At 40.1% G+C, this 17,044-nt stretch overlaps 3 protein-coding genes across 3 annotated transcripts; 1 reads left to right on the plus strand and 2 right to left on the minus strand.

Moving 5' to 3' along the window:
• The first annotated feature begins 1,214 nt into the window (after positions 1-1,214).
• LOC112165981 (mitogen-activated protein kinase kinase kinase 18) lies at positions 1,215-2,575 on the plus strand. Its single transcript, XM_024302721.2, has one exon. It carries the CDS (start codon positions 1,292-1,294, stop codon positions 2,558-2,560), a length of 1,269 nt encoding a protein of 422 aa, XP_024158489.2. The 5' UTR covers positions 1,215-1,291; the 3' UTR covers positions 2,561-2,575.
• Positions 2,576-4,035: 1,460 nt separating this feature from the next.
• LOC112202665 lies at positions 4,036-5,246 on the minus strand. The gene is made up of 2 exons (XM_024343667.2): positions 5,017-5,246; positions 4,036-4,548 (listed from the first exon to the last, which is right to left on the minus strand). Exons 1-2 carry the CDS (start codon positions 5,195-5,197, stop codon positions 4,052-4,054), a joined length of 678 nt encoding a protein of 225 aa, XP_024199435.1. The 5' UTR covers positions 5,198-5,246; the 3' UTR covers positions 4,036-4,051.
• A 2,518-nt stretch (positions 5,247-7,764) lies between these two features.
• LOC112201433 lies at positions 7,765-8,190 on the minus strand. The gene has a single exon (XM_024342310.1). The coding sequence runs from the start codon at positions 8,188-8,190 to the stop codon at positions 7,765-7,767; it is 426 nt and encodes a 141-aa protein (XP_024198078.1).
• Positions 8,191-17,044: the final 8,854 nt, after the last annotated feature.

Raw genomic sequence — 17,044 nt, forward strand, 5'->3', positions numbered from 1 at the left:
ACCAAACAAGATTGGTTGGTGGGAGATAAGCTTGAGAATGTGAGTTGGATTGGTTTGGTGGCTTTTGGCGGCTCTTACAACAGATTCCCAACTCACTAATCACTATAGAGACAAACTTTTTGGCCTTTTAGGAGTGGGTTGTTATCCAACCCTTTGCTTATCTTATTCCCTTTTCTCTTCTTGCTTTGCTTAATTAGGTGTATAAAACCCTATAAAGAAGTCATCTCTTGGCAAGCTAATGTTCATGCATGTAGAAAAAAAGATAAAATACTTTGGCAAATTTGGAGTTTTTAATCTTCCGTTGTGTATCTTGTTAACTTTTTGTGAATTCTGTTTCGATAATTAATTGATGAATGTAAATCTAACAATAGAGAATAATTAGCAAATAAACTTATTATAACTGTTTTATAGTTCTCCATTATTGGTTATTGAGCATAATAAAATAAGAAATCATTTAACTATCTGAAAATATCTAAATCTTATACTACACCATAATTATGTGTAGATAAAACAAATCATTAATTAATTAATTTCAAAAAATAGAAGTAGTTTTAAACTAAATCACAACTGGTTAGCTCACGTATGCTGCATGCTCATCTCAAGTCTAGCCCTAAATGCGTATTGGACAGCATGGTAGTAAAAAAGAAGAAGAAGAAGAAGAAGAAGAAGAAAATGGAGACTATAAACACTAATGAACTTCAATAATGCTAGTGGGTGAACTTAGACTATTGAAAGACCGAAGAGTCGCTAATATTTGAAGTCAATCGATCTACAATTAAACCTAATATAAATGGATCGGAATCAGAATATCCCATGAAGGTAATCCAATCCATTGTATCTACTAGCTTGTACAGTTGTACACTTGTACCAACTATGTACAGTTCATGCTTATTACCTCATTGTTGATCGAGTAAGGACAAAGGTAAGTAGACTTTGTATACTTAATCCCAAGCTCATGAACACCGCAACATACTCCACCACATGCCATCACGTGGACAGCATAATCCATCCAATTAACTTAATCATGTCTTTCCAATTCCCACCTAAATTAAGTAACCGCCGGCCAAAGTGAGTTTTTACCAGTTCCGTTTCCTCTCGCCACGTGGAATCCTCATACGAGAGATAGAAAGACGACGGCGGCCGTCCATTGGTAAAAGGCCGAAAGGTTTTTCAAAAGGAGCTAAAGCCAACCATGCCCTACACCTCTATATATATTCACCTTCCACCAAACAAAACAGTCCATTCTTCCCTTCAACTTCAAAATCATCATCAACCAAATCTTCAGAGAAAAATGAACTGGACCAGAGGCCGTACAATCGGCGTTGGCTCCTCGGCCACCGTCTCTATAGCCAGGTCTTGTGATTCAGGGGAGGTTTTCGCGGTGAAATCAGCAAGTCTCTCACATTCTCACTCCCTTCAGGTGGAGCAAGAGCTTCTGTCCACTTTGAGCTGCGCTCAAATAGTGTCGTACAAGGGCTGCAACATCTCCACCGAAAACGGCGGCGTTCTCTACAATCTCTGCCTAGAGTACGCACCGGGCGGCACGCTTTCCGATGAAGTTCGAAGGCAAAGCGGGTCGTTAAGCGAGTCCACGATGAGATCCTACACGAGGCAGATACTATTGGGGATGCAGTACCTACATGCTAATGGAATTGTACATTGTGACATTAAGGGTCACAATATTTTGGTGACGGAAGAGGGCGCGAAGTTGGCGGATTTGGGTTGTGCTCGACGCGTAAATGGTGATCATGGCTCCGCTACCATTAGTGGCACCCCTCTTTACTTGGCACCCGAGGCAGCGCGTGGAGAGCAACAAGGGTTCCCGGCCGATGTGTGGGCCCTAGGATGTACAATTATCGAGATGGCTACGGGGCAAGTCCCGTGGCCTAATGTTTCGGACCCGGTATCGGGTTTGTACCGGATCGGGTTTTCGGGTGATGTGCCCGAGATTCCAAACTCTATGTCAAAGCAAGGTAGGGAATTTGTGAGCAAGTGTTTGAAGAGAGACCCATTGGAGAGGTGGTCAGCTAGTGAGCTGCTCAAGCATTCTTTTCTTCTCGAGGAAGAGGAATCCTATTGTTGGAATAGTCCCACAACTGTGTTGGATCATGGTTTGTGGGACTTGGAGGAGTTTGATGATATGGAATGGGAACAAAGTACCTGTTCAAATTCAGCTAGGGAAAGAATTAGAAGGTTGAGTGAAAGGAATGCCGATACGACGTCGTTAGTCGGTGGAATGCTCAATTGGGCTTGTGATGGAGATTGGGTGACAGTGAGAAGCAACAAGGAGGTTAATATATTGCCAGAAGATGCCAATCAAGATCATGAAGATGAGGCAACAAATACAAATTCTAGTGCTAGTAGTAATGGGTTGGGTTTGGGCACTTGTAATGGTAGTTTTAGTTGTAGGGATAGGAAGTATTGGCCTTTGAAGGCCTCAAATTCCAAATGTAGCAAAAATGTGTTCTGTATAAACCAAAACTTTGATAATGAGGAATTTTGGTTTTTTGTGCATGACATACGTAATGTTGTCGATCTGTTTAAGGCCCTAGTTAATTAATAGGCAAAGCAATCAAAATAGCTAAATCCGAAAATTGTATAGTAGAGCATCTCTAACAGTAAAAGCTTTTCCTCCAGCAGAGTTAGCTAAACTAAAAAAATTGAACGTGGAGTGTTTAGCTTTTTGTTATTTTCTCTCTCCTCCCTAGCTAAATTTAGCTAGAGATTTTAGCAAAAGCCAAATTTGACTTTCATATACCTATTCTGCTGGAGTTCTAAACTATCTCAAATTAGTCAAATTTATAACTTTTTGTTGAAATAGCTAGTCTGTTGGAGATGCCCTTATCATGTCTTATATATCACTTCCACATCTTAATAAGGAGCACATGTTAATAAGGAGCAATAAACACCAAAAACCCACACACTCACACTCTTTATATTAAAGATAAATAAATTAATTAACCATAAGCAACTAACGATACAGATTAATATAGCTTAAAATATGAAAGTTATACCTAGTATGCAAGGCTAAGGGACATGTCAATGCAAGTGAGGCCAATGGACACACGCATGCAAGTGAGTTGAGTGAAATCCTAAAATGATGTCACAAACCCATTAGAACAGAGCCCGAAACTGTGTCAAAAGAAAAATAAAGTCTACAACCATTATTTCTCACCCAAAATGCGACACGCGTTCTTTCAGCTAAAATCGCATGTTCTTATTTTTTCAATCCCAACTTATATATGATTTTAAATAATTTTTGGAGTGACGGGACTCAAAAAACCTGACCTGATTTTTATTTATGATTTCCGAAATTTGAAACTTTGGAAAACCTAATTAAAAATGAGTTGAGATTTTAGTGTTCCGTCAAGAAGCTTTTAAAAATCATGTTTTACCAATGATGGACTTATGATGCAAGAGAAATTTAAGAAAAAAAATGTTGATAAGGTATGAGATGTTTCGGGATGTTAATTAGTTGTGCCCCAAGGACACTTCAAAATGTGCCAAACGATGTCTAGCATTTTTTCTTGAAATTTTTCGGTGCCATAATTTTATTATTGGTGGAGCATGATGTCTAGAATTCATAGAAATGCAAGAATTTCGATCTATTTGTTTTTTTAATGATTTTTCAGAGTTAAAAATCAATAAAATCATAATAATAATAAATTGCGCTCGAGACTCTCGAGATCCACTTTACTCTCCTTTTCTACTTTGTGGATTTCTTTTTTCTTTTCCAATACAATTTTTCTGAAGTTTATATGGTTACCAGGTAAAATGATAGTATATTTCATAATGTTAGTCTAAAAACCACTGCAAGTGGCATAGTGGTTCTTGCCTAGTTGGGTGTGCTCCCCAACCTAGGTTAGAACCCCGCTGCCAAAGTGGCGAGGTACTGTGCTGGAAAGCATAGTTGGAACATTTCATATGCGCCGAAGAGATTTATCTTGGGCCTAAGAAGCCTTTTGGTTCCCCTTAACAAAGTCAAAAAAAAAATAATAATAATAATGTTAGCCTAAAGGAAAGGGACATGTTATATTTTCAATTCCATTAGTTAAGACAAAGAATTACATGATTTCCTCTTGCTAGCTAAATGTGACAATCTCCAGTTCAAGGACATCACTTGATTTCTTAACATTTTGTTTTCCTTAATTAAACGATTACATTCGAGAAGAAAACCTTCACTTCGAGCAATCCTTTCCGCTTCTGCAGCATTAACAGCGTCTTTTGTCCTTCTCTCGTACTCATTTTCAAGCTGTAGTCTCATATCCGATGACTGCAACCGGTTCCTTAAAGTGTAGTTTTCTGCAAGTACCCGATCATACTCGAGACAAAACTCTACAAATTGTTTCTTTAGAGAAAGAATGTTGTCTTCTGCAGCATTAAGGTCTTTGGTTTCAATCTTGACTTCATACTCAAGCTGTTTGAGTCTTGAGTGCCACAACTGCAATTGGATGTCTTTTTTCTCAAGAAAAAGAAAGTACTCTTGTTTAAGGATTTTGATATACCGGTATAGTCTTTGTGTCATATGAAAAAGGACTAGGAAAAACCCTGCAAGTTGGACAACTCAAATGGGTTAGCAAATCAGTACGTGCTATAAAAAAGAACAAATCAGATAGCAAAGTACTATCAGATACAAACTAAAAATAAAATTTAACCGATCTATGAACCATGAACCTAGGTAAGAACTCCTCCAATTCCTAACCGGCCTACTCCAGTTTCGAAAAATGAGAATCCATAGTATATATTAATTAAACAACTGAACAAACCTCTATAGGTAGCTTCACCTTCAAAGGTAGAATTTTATCGTCCATAATTTTCCAGAACAATCCAAGCATGTACTCTTTAATCAAATATCACAAGAAAAAAGAAAAGGGAAAAAAAGGACGATGAAACAACAGCTAGTACACCCTAAAAAATCATGCATGGAGACAATCACAAATCAAAATCCCTGTAAGAAAATTAAAGAAAACGTACGAACTACAGAACTCAAAGTAAACCAATTGAATAGAACATTACCTATGAGAAGTAAATCAAAAACGTAGTTCCTAGCCCTAGCCTTGTCCATGATCCTAACAAATTGCACCAAGAAGACCATTCTGGCCTGATTCTTCACAAACTTGGAGGGGGTCTTGGACAATATTCTCACCGTTACAATGAGAGTTAAGAATATGAGAGAAGAAAGCAGCAGATCACTCATTATTATTATTCTTTGGGTGTGGAAGTTGAAAGCTTCAGAAAGCAGATCGGTGCTAGGTTAAAGGTCGGGAAAGGAATATAATTATGGAAAAGAAACACACGTATTACTCTTTCCCCTTCCCCGCGAAAAGAATGGAGTGCTGACTGAGCCTGCTGCTAGCTTTGGGCCTCTCTCGATTTGGGCTGGCTTGCCATTTTTTTTTTGAGAAGAACAGAAAATTCATTAATTCAAAAGATTACAACCAGCGGTTACAGATACCATGAGTCGATATGGGCTCAACTATAACCACAATCACCATTTCTTCCGGGCTACAGACGATGAACCTATCCCAGGAGTCCCGATACATCCTTAGTGCCCACCTCAAGAAGAGACTATCCCCTTCCAACTCCATATACCAAAACCGCCAGTATATGAGTAGGGGCATCTCCCCATTACATTGACAACAAGAAAACATCGACATTAAAACAACTAGTCCCTGGATATGACACCATAACAATGGCACAACCATGAAACCAAGACAGACAAACCCTCACTCAAATGATAAAGGACTTATTAGACCTAACCAAAAACCAAACGTTAAAAACCTAACAAAGAAAAGTAATAGATTGCCGCGAACCGTTTTCCTGTCCCTCATATTCAACTCCAGCATCCCGGAAACCGCCATATGAAGTCAGAAACCTGCAAGGTTGGCTATCTCGAAACCAGCTGCTTGTATGCCCAACGAGAACACCAAACCACGCTGCTCCAACAATTTCGTTACAGCCGACCACCGAGCAACATACGACTTTGTGGTTGACTCCAAGTCTTGGAACTCAGGTCGACAATGCCGTCCCCCACCGGCGTCGAGCCCCTGCGCATCTGCACTGCAGCCCCGCTCCACCATTGAACCGGTTTGAGAGAAAGAGAAAACCAGATACTGCAGCCATAAAACCGGACCACCAACTTTCGCCAACCAAACACCATCCCATCCGGCCACACCCATCATATACCGACGAGACTGGAAGCTGACGTCAGTGAGAGGGCGGCCCCCGGACAGGCACCGAAAACCCTTTTATTCCCAACCCTAATCTCCCCTGTTTTTACAGAGTTTCACATATATGGGGCTGGCTTGCCTTTTGTCAGAGACTTCTGTTTGAGAATTTATGATCAAATTGTTCAATTTGAGAGGTCGTTATTCGAATCCATTTCGATACTCGTTACGGAAAGTATACGTACAATTTTGGTAAGACGCCTTTCTAGCTGCTATGAAAAAGAAATATAAAATGATATATTTGTAATTGTATTTGAAGTTGTAAGCTAATTGATAACAGCTAGAGTGACCCAAGTAGGCAATGTCCTTATTTTTCCATGTGGGATCTATAATGTCAACATGCTCCCACACATTGTGGTGAATTTTCAATCCATATACATGGACAACTTATATTGGATGACGTGGAACCCATTGTTCGTAAGACATGCATACATGGGATAACCCGCTCTGATACTAACTAAACCAAATTGATGAGATTTGCTAAGCACAAATTCATTACAAAAGGAATTAAAGGAAATCTTTGAACCCGTCGAAGAACCTAAACGACCTAAAATAGACAACGAAGGATGACTAAGCGGTTGTGCAAGAGAGATGAGTGGACAGTGGCTAAGGCATGAGGGACAGTGGTGGAGGAAATGTTGGACAAGTGAAACAGATAGAGATCATCTTTACATGGGCCCCGAAACAAAATGGCCGATACGTAAGCAATAGATTTAATAAAAGTTAGGAGCAAAAAGAAAGAAGACATGATTATCTTTAGTGAAGCGAGCAACAGAGAGATAGAAGATTTTTGTGAATCTAAGGACTGCAAAAAGTATTGAGTAGAGAAAAGTGAGAGTTGCCCAAAGAAAGGGGAAGGTTACCATATGGGAAATTGGCATTGAGTCCATTACCCATATAAACATTAGGTTGATAATTGTAAAGAGGCATAGAGGTCGTCTGATGTGTGGCGCCGGTGTCTGGCTACCAATGTGGGGCATTGAGCCTGCCCATGTTGATTTGAATGGTAGTTAGAGCACCATTGAGGTGCTGGGCTGGGCCTAAAAGGCCTTGTGGACAAGTGGGCCGTAGTCCCCAAACAGGCTGCTGCTGTGGATACAAATTTTGCTGTTGAAAGGAAGGCGCTTGTGAGTGATTCTGGGACCGATTTTGATGACAGCGATTTCTACCACCACCGGAGCTAGGAATTTCAACCACTATTATAAGAGTTCCGAGCCTCGGAACGGTTCTCACGATAATCACGACGGCCATTAGTGTCCATCCATGTTTAATATCATTGAGTGATAATTTTGTCCAAACAATTTACCATAACAAGAAGGTGACTAGTACAGATTCAAAAGCAATTTAATTATGAACAAAACATACCAAATGTTTCAAGAAAATACCTAGTACTTGAAGAAAAAAACATTCACATGTAGCTGGCATAAGTTAGAAACTATGATATATAGAAAAAGAAAAAAAATAAGTGAAACACTAAATCTCAGAAGGTGCAATTGTCACCCAATATCAAAGGTAAATTTCTTCAATAATTGTATCCCTAATCTGTATCTGCAGATGTGACCATCTCCCAATCCAATTGGTTTTTCAAATTTTTGTTCTCCTTCAGTAAACGATCATAGTCAAGAACGATCATAGTCAATATCAAGGTTACTTTCTTAACCATAGTAGCATTGGTTTCTGCAGCATTAACTTGTTCTGTCATTGTCCCAACTTCAGATCCCAACTGGTTGTTTTCCTGAAGTAAACGATCTTTATCGAGAGCCAATTCTTCAGATAGTTCCTTTAGATTTTTGGCTCTTCTTTCCAATGACTGCAACTGATTCCTTAAAATTGGGTTTTCCTCAAGTAAACGATCATTATCAAGAGCCAATTCTCCACATAGTTCCTTTAGATTTTTGGCTCTTCTTTCCAGTGACTGCAACTGATTACGAAGTTGTTTAATATAGATATACAGTTCTTCCATCTTCGAAACAAAGATACAGAATAGCACTGCAAGTGGGCAACACAAAATCAATGAGTCTAAGTAATATCATATACAAGAAGAATACTAGCAACTTTCTTTAGTAGCTTTCCAAATCTTTTTCTGAATCAACAATGTATAGTTTCTCAATCAAAGCTGTTGTTATTATAGATACCAAGATTAAGATAATTGAGTCATAAAGTGATAAAACAATTACTTTTAACCTATTTTTGAACATTATGCATCCATTTATAATAGTTCAAAAATTGTTTGGAATTGTAATACTACGGAAAGAATTAGTTGATACCATTCTTGTGGAAGTAAACTGAAAACGTACCATATTCAATAGATCAATTAATCAACATGAAATAAAACAAAAAAGTACAGTTTTAACTCACTTAAGCCATGAGTACGTTTAGCTTTCACAATTAATCAAAATCCATAGTCTACCTATTTAATTAGTTCAAAAACCTTTGAACAACTACAACCTAACATCGAAGTTTTGCTAGAAACCCTAAAATCGAAGTTGTTATTCACACAGTACAAGGAACAATTAATAAGAACCAGGTGTTTGCGCTATGTATCCCTTAGAGTATGCTAGTGTAATCTAAACTTCAAAAATTAAAAAGAAAACTGAGAGTTTGTCTAGCTAGTACGTTAACTTAAAATCGTAAAAAGTTTCATTCTTAGCTAAGAAAAGTTTACCCATGAGAAGTATATCAAGAAGAGCAGTGTCAAATATGAGCTTGAAAGATGCCGTATATAAAAATATAAAGTCCGACGAGAAGAGAAGTCTGGCGTCGTTACCAACCACCACCTTTTTCGACCGGGTTTTTATGCACAACCGCACCCGCATCAGAGATGAAAATAGGAGAGAAAGCAGCCACAGATCGTTCATTATCACTATGAAAACTGAAGGCTCCATAATAAGAAAATATATGTATGTTAGGGTTTCTCGTTAAAGGATCGATGGAGTCAATGAATTAGTTAATATTGCAACAACGCTTCAAGGACGAGAGAGGGAATGTATGTTAGGGTTCACTATTACACGAAGAATTAGTCGTGTATATAATTAATTAATTATAAAGATGTACTTCCTTGACGGATAAGTATATAAATTGAGCGTCAGTTAGAATCGGAATTCGAAGATGATCGAAAAGGATTAGACGTGAATGAATGAAATTGTTTCCTAGTAGTTCCCTTTCCCGCGAAAATAATGGAACTGCATGCTAGCTTTGGGCTTAATTTGTGGATTGGGGCTCCTGATCTGTCGGTTGGGGTTTTAGGTTTTCAACATTGGAGGCTTTTTCTAAGTTCATTTGAAGGGATTGCAACTCGTCTCGAAGATCCAAATTATTCAATGTTGGCGTGTTAGGATTGTCAATATTGTGTATTATTATCCTATTCTGTTGTAATTAGTTTTCTAATAGGTCTTGATGTATCTTGTATATATACTCCATTTTTGGAGAAGGTAAAATATATCAGAAAATCACAAATCTCTTGTTCCTTTTTTCTTCTTGACTTGGTATCAGAGCCGAGATCCATTTGGACTCGGTTGTGCGATTCGGTTTCCGCTGCGAGAAAATTAGTTCGCTTTTGTTCTTTTGTCTCTTGTTTTTTGGGTTTGTTTGCTGGTTCTTTTGGTTCGATTGGTTCGATATTGCTGGTTCTTGTCCTTTTGGGAATTAGTCGCTGTCCATCTGGAAGAAAGAAGATGGTGGACTTGAAGATCACTGACTGGAAAAGTAGAGGATCCCAGGAGTCTGGAGAGATGAGTTTTGTGGCTTGTGAAGTCGTAACTATTCAGAATGTCACAGATAACTCAAGTTTTGGTGTCAAACTCAATGATACCAATTATCAGTTATGGCAGAGACTCATGAAGATTCATATTCAGGGGATTGGAAAGTGGAGTTATGTTACCCGGTAGTGCAGCAAGACCTGCTGCAGGACCAAAAGCTGATGAATGGGATACGGCAAATACTAATGTGATGGGAATTCTTCTCAAAGCTATGACTCCGGAGGTAATGAGATTATTTGTTAACTATGATTCTCCCAAAGCAATTTGGGATTCTGTTGCTGCTACATATTATGATGGGAGTGACTTTGCTCGTGTTCATGAATTGAATGTCAAAGCTTTCAAAATAACTCAGAGTGGACAGCCTGTTGCAACCTTTTATGCAAATTTGAAGACAATTTGGCAGGAGCTTGATCAGCGAAACCCTAATCCTATGACTTGTGAAGCTGATATTAATTCCTATCGGATTGAGCAGGATAAGATGCGTGTCCATATTTTTCTTGCTGGCTTGGATCCTCACTTTGAAGGGGTAAAGAATGAGTTATTGCGTCTTGCAACTCCACCTACATTGGAACAAGCTTTTGCCTATATCCGAAGAGATGAAGGTAATAAGGCTGCCGCTCAGAACCTTCATACTGAAATTTCTGGTTTAGCAATCCATGCTACACCTCCACCTCAACCTCAGACTAGGAATTCTACCCTAGATCCACCTCAGAGCCAGTATCAACCACAGAATAAGGGATATCAGCAGAATCAAAATTATAACCAATTGATTTGTAACTATTGTAAGGAAGTTGGCCATTTCAAGAATCAATGTCCCAAGCAGCGAAAGTTTCTGGTTGGAGGGGAGGCAATAATACTGGAGGATCTGGAGGACGTGGTGGTGGTCAAAGAAGCAAAGTAGCAGTCCAATTGGTGCCAGAACCTAACTTCTACAGCATTGCAGGGCAAGTTCCCTCAAAGGGTAATGTTTCCTTAACTCGAGGTAAAATTGGTGTTGCTTTACATGTTTCTGACTTTACTGGTAGTGATACATGGATAATTGATTCTGGTGCGTCTGACCATATGACCTATAATAAGTCCCTTTTTATGTCTATGTCATCTCCTTCTATATCCCATGTCTCTAATGCGAATGGTGTGTCTTTTCCTGTCTTAGGAATTGAGTCTGTTCAGGTTACACCATCCATTGTATTGCATGATGTGCTTTATGTACCCTCATTGTCTCATCATCTTTTGTCTGTATCCCAGTTTGGGTCACAAAATAAGTGCTCTGTAAACAAAAGAAAAGAATTAATTGTAAATATTGTTAAGTCCTTAATTGTTATAAGTGTGTAAAATCGTATGAGTAGATAAGGGCCCTTTTGTTAATATTGGCCTTAACCCTTCATTAGTGCCTTTCTAAGGTCTTTTGAAGTTGAGGGCGGCTTTTATTAACATTTAGAGAACTGTCTAACACATGAGTTCTTTTCAAGCTGAGTAAGGGGCATATAGGTGGTGTCTAGGTTGAGACCCTGGGTGATGGGTTCAAATTGGATCTCAGAGATACTATAGACTGTGCGTAAACCACAATGTGGGAGTAGCCAATAGGGGCCTAAACCTCAATGAGGGAGTAGCCTCCGTAGTGTCACCAAAATGAGTCATCCCTCTCACTTACTTCTTAATCTGGCCATCTAGCCTTCTGAAACAAAGGAAAGTGACTTATGTCTAGGCGACTATCCCTAAATCGTATCTCACCAATAGTAGTGGTTTCTATTGGGCTCGACTTACAACTTGTAATCAATTGAGATATTAACTTTATTTTGTAAAGATAATAAGACACTTGAACATAACCTCCACTTGTAAATTGTGTTGTTTTGTACATTTTATACTTGTATAAACTTCTTACGTGGTTTATTTGTGAAAAGATTGTGGATAGTTTGTAATTTATACTCTATTTATACTTGTATAAATCATAAATAGTAAATTCGTGAATAGGAACTTGTGAATAGTGACTCGTGAATAGTAAAGTTGATGTATAAATCACTAATTTGTAATTAACTCACTTTATACTTTGCTAACTTCTTTGAATTTTGATGATGTTCAGGATCCCTATGAATGACCGAGCCTTTTAGACCCTCCACAATAAAGGAAATTGAAGCGAGGCTCGCTCGTTTGAAGAATCCTTCACTTCTTGAGTACACAAGCCCTTCCCCTTCAACATACAAAGAGTACACATTCAACGAGCAAGGGAAGCGGACTTACTTTTCTGAGGAGTCTACATCACCTACACCGAGTCCATCTCCTCCTTCACGTTCACCTTCACCTGTGGTTTCGTCCAACTCTACACCACCTTCACCTCCACACGAAGAAGTCGAGGAAGAGAGAATGGCATCTATTAGGGAACTCTCCACCGCAACTGTTGAAGGAGGACCTCCTACAGGCATAGTATACCCTGCCCCTGCAGCTGGAAGACAAGCAGAGTTTGAGCTTAAGAGTGGACTGTTGCACAAGCTCCCTATCTTCCATGGACTTAATATGGAGGATGCTAATAAGCACGTACGAGAATTCCAATCTGTTTGTGCAAACATGCAACCACAAGGGGCAGATGAAAACCTTCTTAAGATGAGAGCATTTCCATTCTCTCTAGCTGATAGAGCCAAGGATTGGCTATATGAACTTCCTGCAGGACGTATCACATCATGGGAAACAATGAGAAAGGCCTTCTTGGAGAAATACTTCCCAGCTTCAAAGGTCATCACACTTAGGAAGAAGCTTAGTGGAATAGAGCAAGCCCATGATGAGTCCTATGCTGCCTACTATGAGAGGTTCAACTCCCTACTTGCATAGTGTCCTCAACATCAGATGAAGGATGAGACCCTACTTACATGTTTCTACGAAGGACTCTTACCCTTGGAAAGGCAAATGCTTGATGCTGCAGCTGGAGGAGCTTTTGTGGATAAGTCACCTGCGGTTGGGAAGGAACTTATAGCTAATCGTGCCCTAAACTCTCAACAATATGAGGGGGTAGGACACTCTACTCGTAGGGTGCATGAGATGAGCAAGAATACTGCCATTGAAGATCAACTAAATAAGCTTACCCTCCTCATGAACCAAGTGGTAAGTTCCAAGGGACCAAGTGCAACAATAGCTTGTGGGGTATGCTCTATGCAAGGGCATGTTACAGATCAGTGCCCCCAACTTAATGAAAATGGAGGATGGGAATCTGCGAATGCTATTGGAGGATATCAAGGAGGACCTCAACGTCCAAGACATGACCCTTACTCCAATACTTACAACCCAGGATGGAGGGACCATCCCAACTTCAAGTGGACCAACAATGATAACGTTCAGAATCCTCTTGGAGGGAATTTCCAACGTCCACAAGGGCCTTCATTCCAAGGATCATCTTTTCGAAGGCCTTACATGCCTCCTCCTCAACAGAACTCAGGACCTTCAATGTCTCACTATGACAAAACGTTGGAAGCCTTGACTAGTTCTACCCAAGCCTTGACAAACTCTACACAGGCTTTGATTCAAGGACAACAGACCCACACCAAGGACATTGCAGAGCTCAAGAAGCAAATGGGTCAAGTTGTGGATTTCATGAGCAAGATCCACGAAACTGGCAAGCTCCCTAGTAATACAATACCTAACCCTAATGTGGAGAATGCATCAGTTGTGACTACAAGGAGTGGAAGACCATTTGTGGATCAACCGAAGCAACCCAAGAAGGCTCAAGTGAGCATAGAGATTGAGGAAGACCAAGAACCCACCAAGTTGGGTATTGAGAAGGACCCTGCAACGTCCAAGGAAGAGACCAAGGCGTCCTCACCATTAAAGGCAAAACCGGAAATTCAAGGTAGTAATTCTAACTTATCAAATTCGGTTGTTGCTAACCCTTCTTCTTCTTGCATGCCCTTCCCACGCAGGTTCGCCCAATCTAAGAAGGATGAAAGTGACCAAGCTATCTTGGAAACTTTCAAGAAGGTGCAAGTAAACTTACCCCTCCTAGAGGCCATCAAGCAAGTCCCTAAGTATGCCAAGTTCCTCAAAGAGCTTTGCACTACTAGGAGAGTAAACCGTGAAAAGGAGGTGGTAAAGGTAAGTGAGAATGTCTCTGCATTGATTTAGAGGAAAATTCCTCCAAAGTGTAAGGATCCTGGAAGTTTTACTATTCCGTGTACTATTGGTAATTCTAGATTTAAGAATGCCATGCTAGACCTAGGTGCATCTGTTAATGTTATGCCCTATTCTGTTTATGAAACCCTAGGTCTAGGGGAACTTAAGTCTGACAATGTTATCATTCAGTTGGCTGACAGATCCAATGCATACCCTAGAGGTTTGTTGGAGGATGTGCTTGTACAGGTTAACCATCTTATCTTCCCAGCTGATTTTTATGTGTTAGAAATGGAGGATTCCCCTGTGAGTTCCACTCCATTGCTTTTGGGACGTCCTTTCTTAAGGACAGCTAGGACGAAGATTGATGTGTATGCAGGCTCTCTCACAATGGAGTTCGATGGTGACATTATTGGCTTTAACATCTTTGAAGCCATGAGGTATCCCCTAGAGGTTCATGATTGTTTTTCTACTGATATTTTGGATGAACTTGCGCAGAAAATGTTTGATATTATGCATGAGGATACCTTAGTCACTACACTTGAGAGTGGGGTAGGCTATACCAAGGAAGGAATCATCATCTCAGAGGACAAGTTGAAAGACACTTGTGAGGAGAAAATCATTGAAAACGTCTCCTTCCTTGAGGCATCACCCTATATAGGTAAGTCTATCTCTCCTTTGTCCATTCAGTTATCTGCTAACAAGACTTTACCTTCAGTGGTCCAGGCCCCAGAACTTGGGCTAAAACCTCTTCCAGACCATTTGAAGTATGTCTACTTAGGGGACAAGGAGACCTTACCAGTGATTGTGTCCTCTGCACTGACGATTCCACAAGAAGAGAAGTTGGTGGAAATGCTAAAGCAACACAAGACCGCCATAGGATGGACATTGGCAGATATCAAGGGAATCAACCCTACAACTTGCGTCCATAGGATACTTCTAGAGGAGGGGTCTAAACCCACTAGAGAGGCTCAACGTCGTCTCAACCCTCCAATGATGGAAGTAGTGAAGAAGGAGGTTATCAAACTCCTTGATTGTGGGGTAATCTACCCCATTTCAGACTCCAAGTGGGTCTCTCCAGTTCAGGTCGTGCCCAAGAAATCTGGGATCACTGTGGTGAAGAATGCTGATAACGAACTGGTGCCTCAAAGGACAGTCACAGGCCACAGAGTTTGCATTGACTATAGGAGGCTCAACGCAACTACAAGGAAAGACCACTTTCCTCTGCCATTCATTGATCAGATGCTTGAACGCCTAGCTGGACATGACTACTACTGCTTCCTGGATGGATACTCTGGTTACAACCAGATTGCAATTGCAAATGAAGATCAAGAGAAGACAACCTTCACTTGCCCCTTTGGAACGTTTGCCTATAGACGTATGCCCTTCGGACTTTGCAACGCTCCAGGTACCTTTCAGAGGTGTATGGTAAGTATCTTTTCAGATTATATTGAGAAAATCATAGAGGTATTCAGGGATGACTTTTCAGTTTTTGGAAAGAATTTTGATGATTGTCTTAATAATCTGGAGATAATTTTGAAACGTTGCATGGAAACTAACCTTGTACTTAATTGGGAAAAATGTCATTTTATGGTTAAGCAAGGAATAGTTCTAGGACATATTGTCTCTGCTAGGGGTATAGAGGTTGATAAAGCCAAGGTTGATATTGTGCGTCACTTACCCTCTCCCACTTCTGTGAGAGAGATTCGTTCTTTCCTTGGCCATGCAGGTTTTTACAGGAGGTTCATCAAGGACTTCTCCAAGATTTCGAGACCTTTATGTCAACTACTCCAGAAGGATGTGCCATTTCACTTTGACAAGGAGTGTCAAGAAGCTTTTGACAAGCTTAAGGAGTTGTTGACATCTGCCCCTATCATGTTACCTCCAGACTGGTCCTTGCCCTTTGAGTTGATGTGTGATGCCTCTGACTATGCAGTTGGAGCTGTTTTGCGGCAAAGGAAGGACAAGCTACCCTATGCCATCTACTACGCCTCAAGAACTCTCAATGATGCACAAATGAACTATTCAACCACAGAGAAAGAGCTCCTTGCAGTTGTCTTTGCCCTTGAGAAGTTTCGCTCTTACTTACTTGGTACCAAAGTTACTATCTTTACTGACCATGCAGCCTTGAAATACTTGATGACCAAGAAGGAGGCGAAACCAAGGCTCATCAGATGGATCCTACTCTTGCAAGAATTTGACGTGGAAATCAAGGACAAGAAGGGTAGTGAAAACGTGGTCGCTGACCACTTGAGTCGCTTGGTGCATGCAGAAGATCATCTCCCTCTGGTGGAGACATTTCCAGATGAGCAACTCTTTGGACTTCAGGTAAGTGAACCATGGTATGCAGATATTGTGAACTATATTGTGTCTAGAAAGATTCCTGATACCATGTCACGTGCTCATAGAGATAGGCTTAAGAAAACTGTCAAGCAATATGTTTGGGATGAACCTTATCTATGGAAATATTGTTCTGATCAATTGATTAGAAGATGTGTGCCTGAACATGAACATAATGCTATACTTTCGTTTTGCCACTCTAAAGCATGTGGGGGTCACTTTGGGTCAAAGAAAACTGCATTAAAAGTGTTAGAGTCTGGGTTCTATTGGCCAACATTGTTTAGGGATGCACATGCCTATTGTTTAACTTGTGATAAGTGCCAAAGAACAGGAAACCTAGGTCCTAGAGATCAAATGCCCTTGACTAATATCATAACTGTTGAAATCTTTGATGTCTGGGGTATAGATTTCATGGGACCTTTCCCATCATCTTTTGGGTTTATATATGTCTTACTTGCAGTGGACTATGTTTCCAAATGGGTGGAAGCAAAGGCCACTAGAACTAATGACTCTAAGGTTGTTGCAGATTTTATCAAGTCTAACATCTTTAGCAGGTTTGGAATGCCTAGAGTTCTCATTAGTGATGGTGGATCCCATTTTTGCAATAGGACGATTGAGGCCCTCTTG

This window comes from Rosa chinensis, chromosome 5 (assembly GCF_002994745.2).
Source record: "Rosa chinensis cultivar Old Blush chromosome 5, RchiOBHm-V2, whole genome shotgun sequence".
Lineage (NCBI taxonomy): Eukaryota > Viridiplantae > Streptophyta > Magnoliopsida > Rosales > Rosaceae > Rosa > Rosa chinensis.

Excerpts from the sequence above, each read along its gene's own strand:
- LOC112165981 (XM_024302721.2), top strand. The coding sequence starts at position 1,292 with ATGAACTGGACCAGAGGCCGTACAATCGGCGTTGGCTCCTCGGCCACC.
- LOC112202665 (XM_024343667.2), bottom strand. The coding sequence starts at position 5,197 with ATGAGTGATCTGCTGCTTTCTTCTCTCATATTCTTAACTCTCATTGTA. Across the intron at positions 4,549-5,016 it reads TTTTGATTTACTTCTCATAG|GGTTTTTCCTAGTCCTTTTT; the intron begins GTAATGTTCTAT and ends TCCAACTTGCAG.
- LOC112201433 (XM_024342310.1), bottom strand. The coding sequence starts at position 8,190 with ATGGAAGAACTGTATATCTATATTAAACAACTTCGTAATCAGTTGCAG.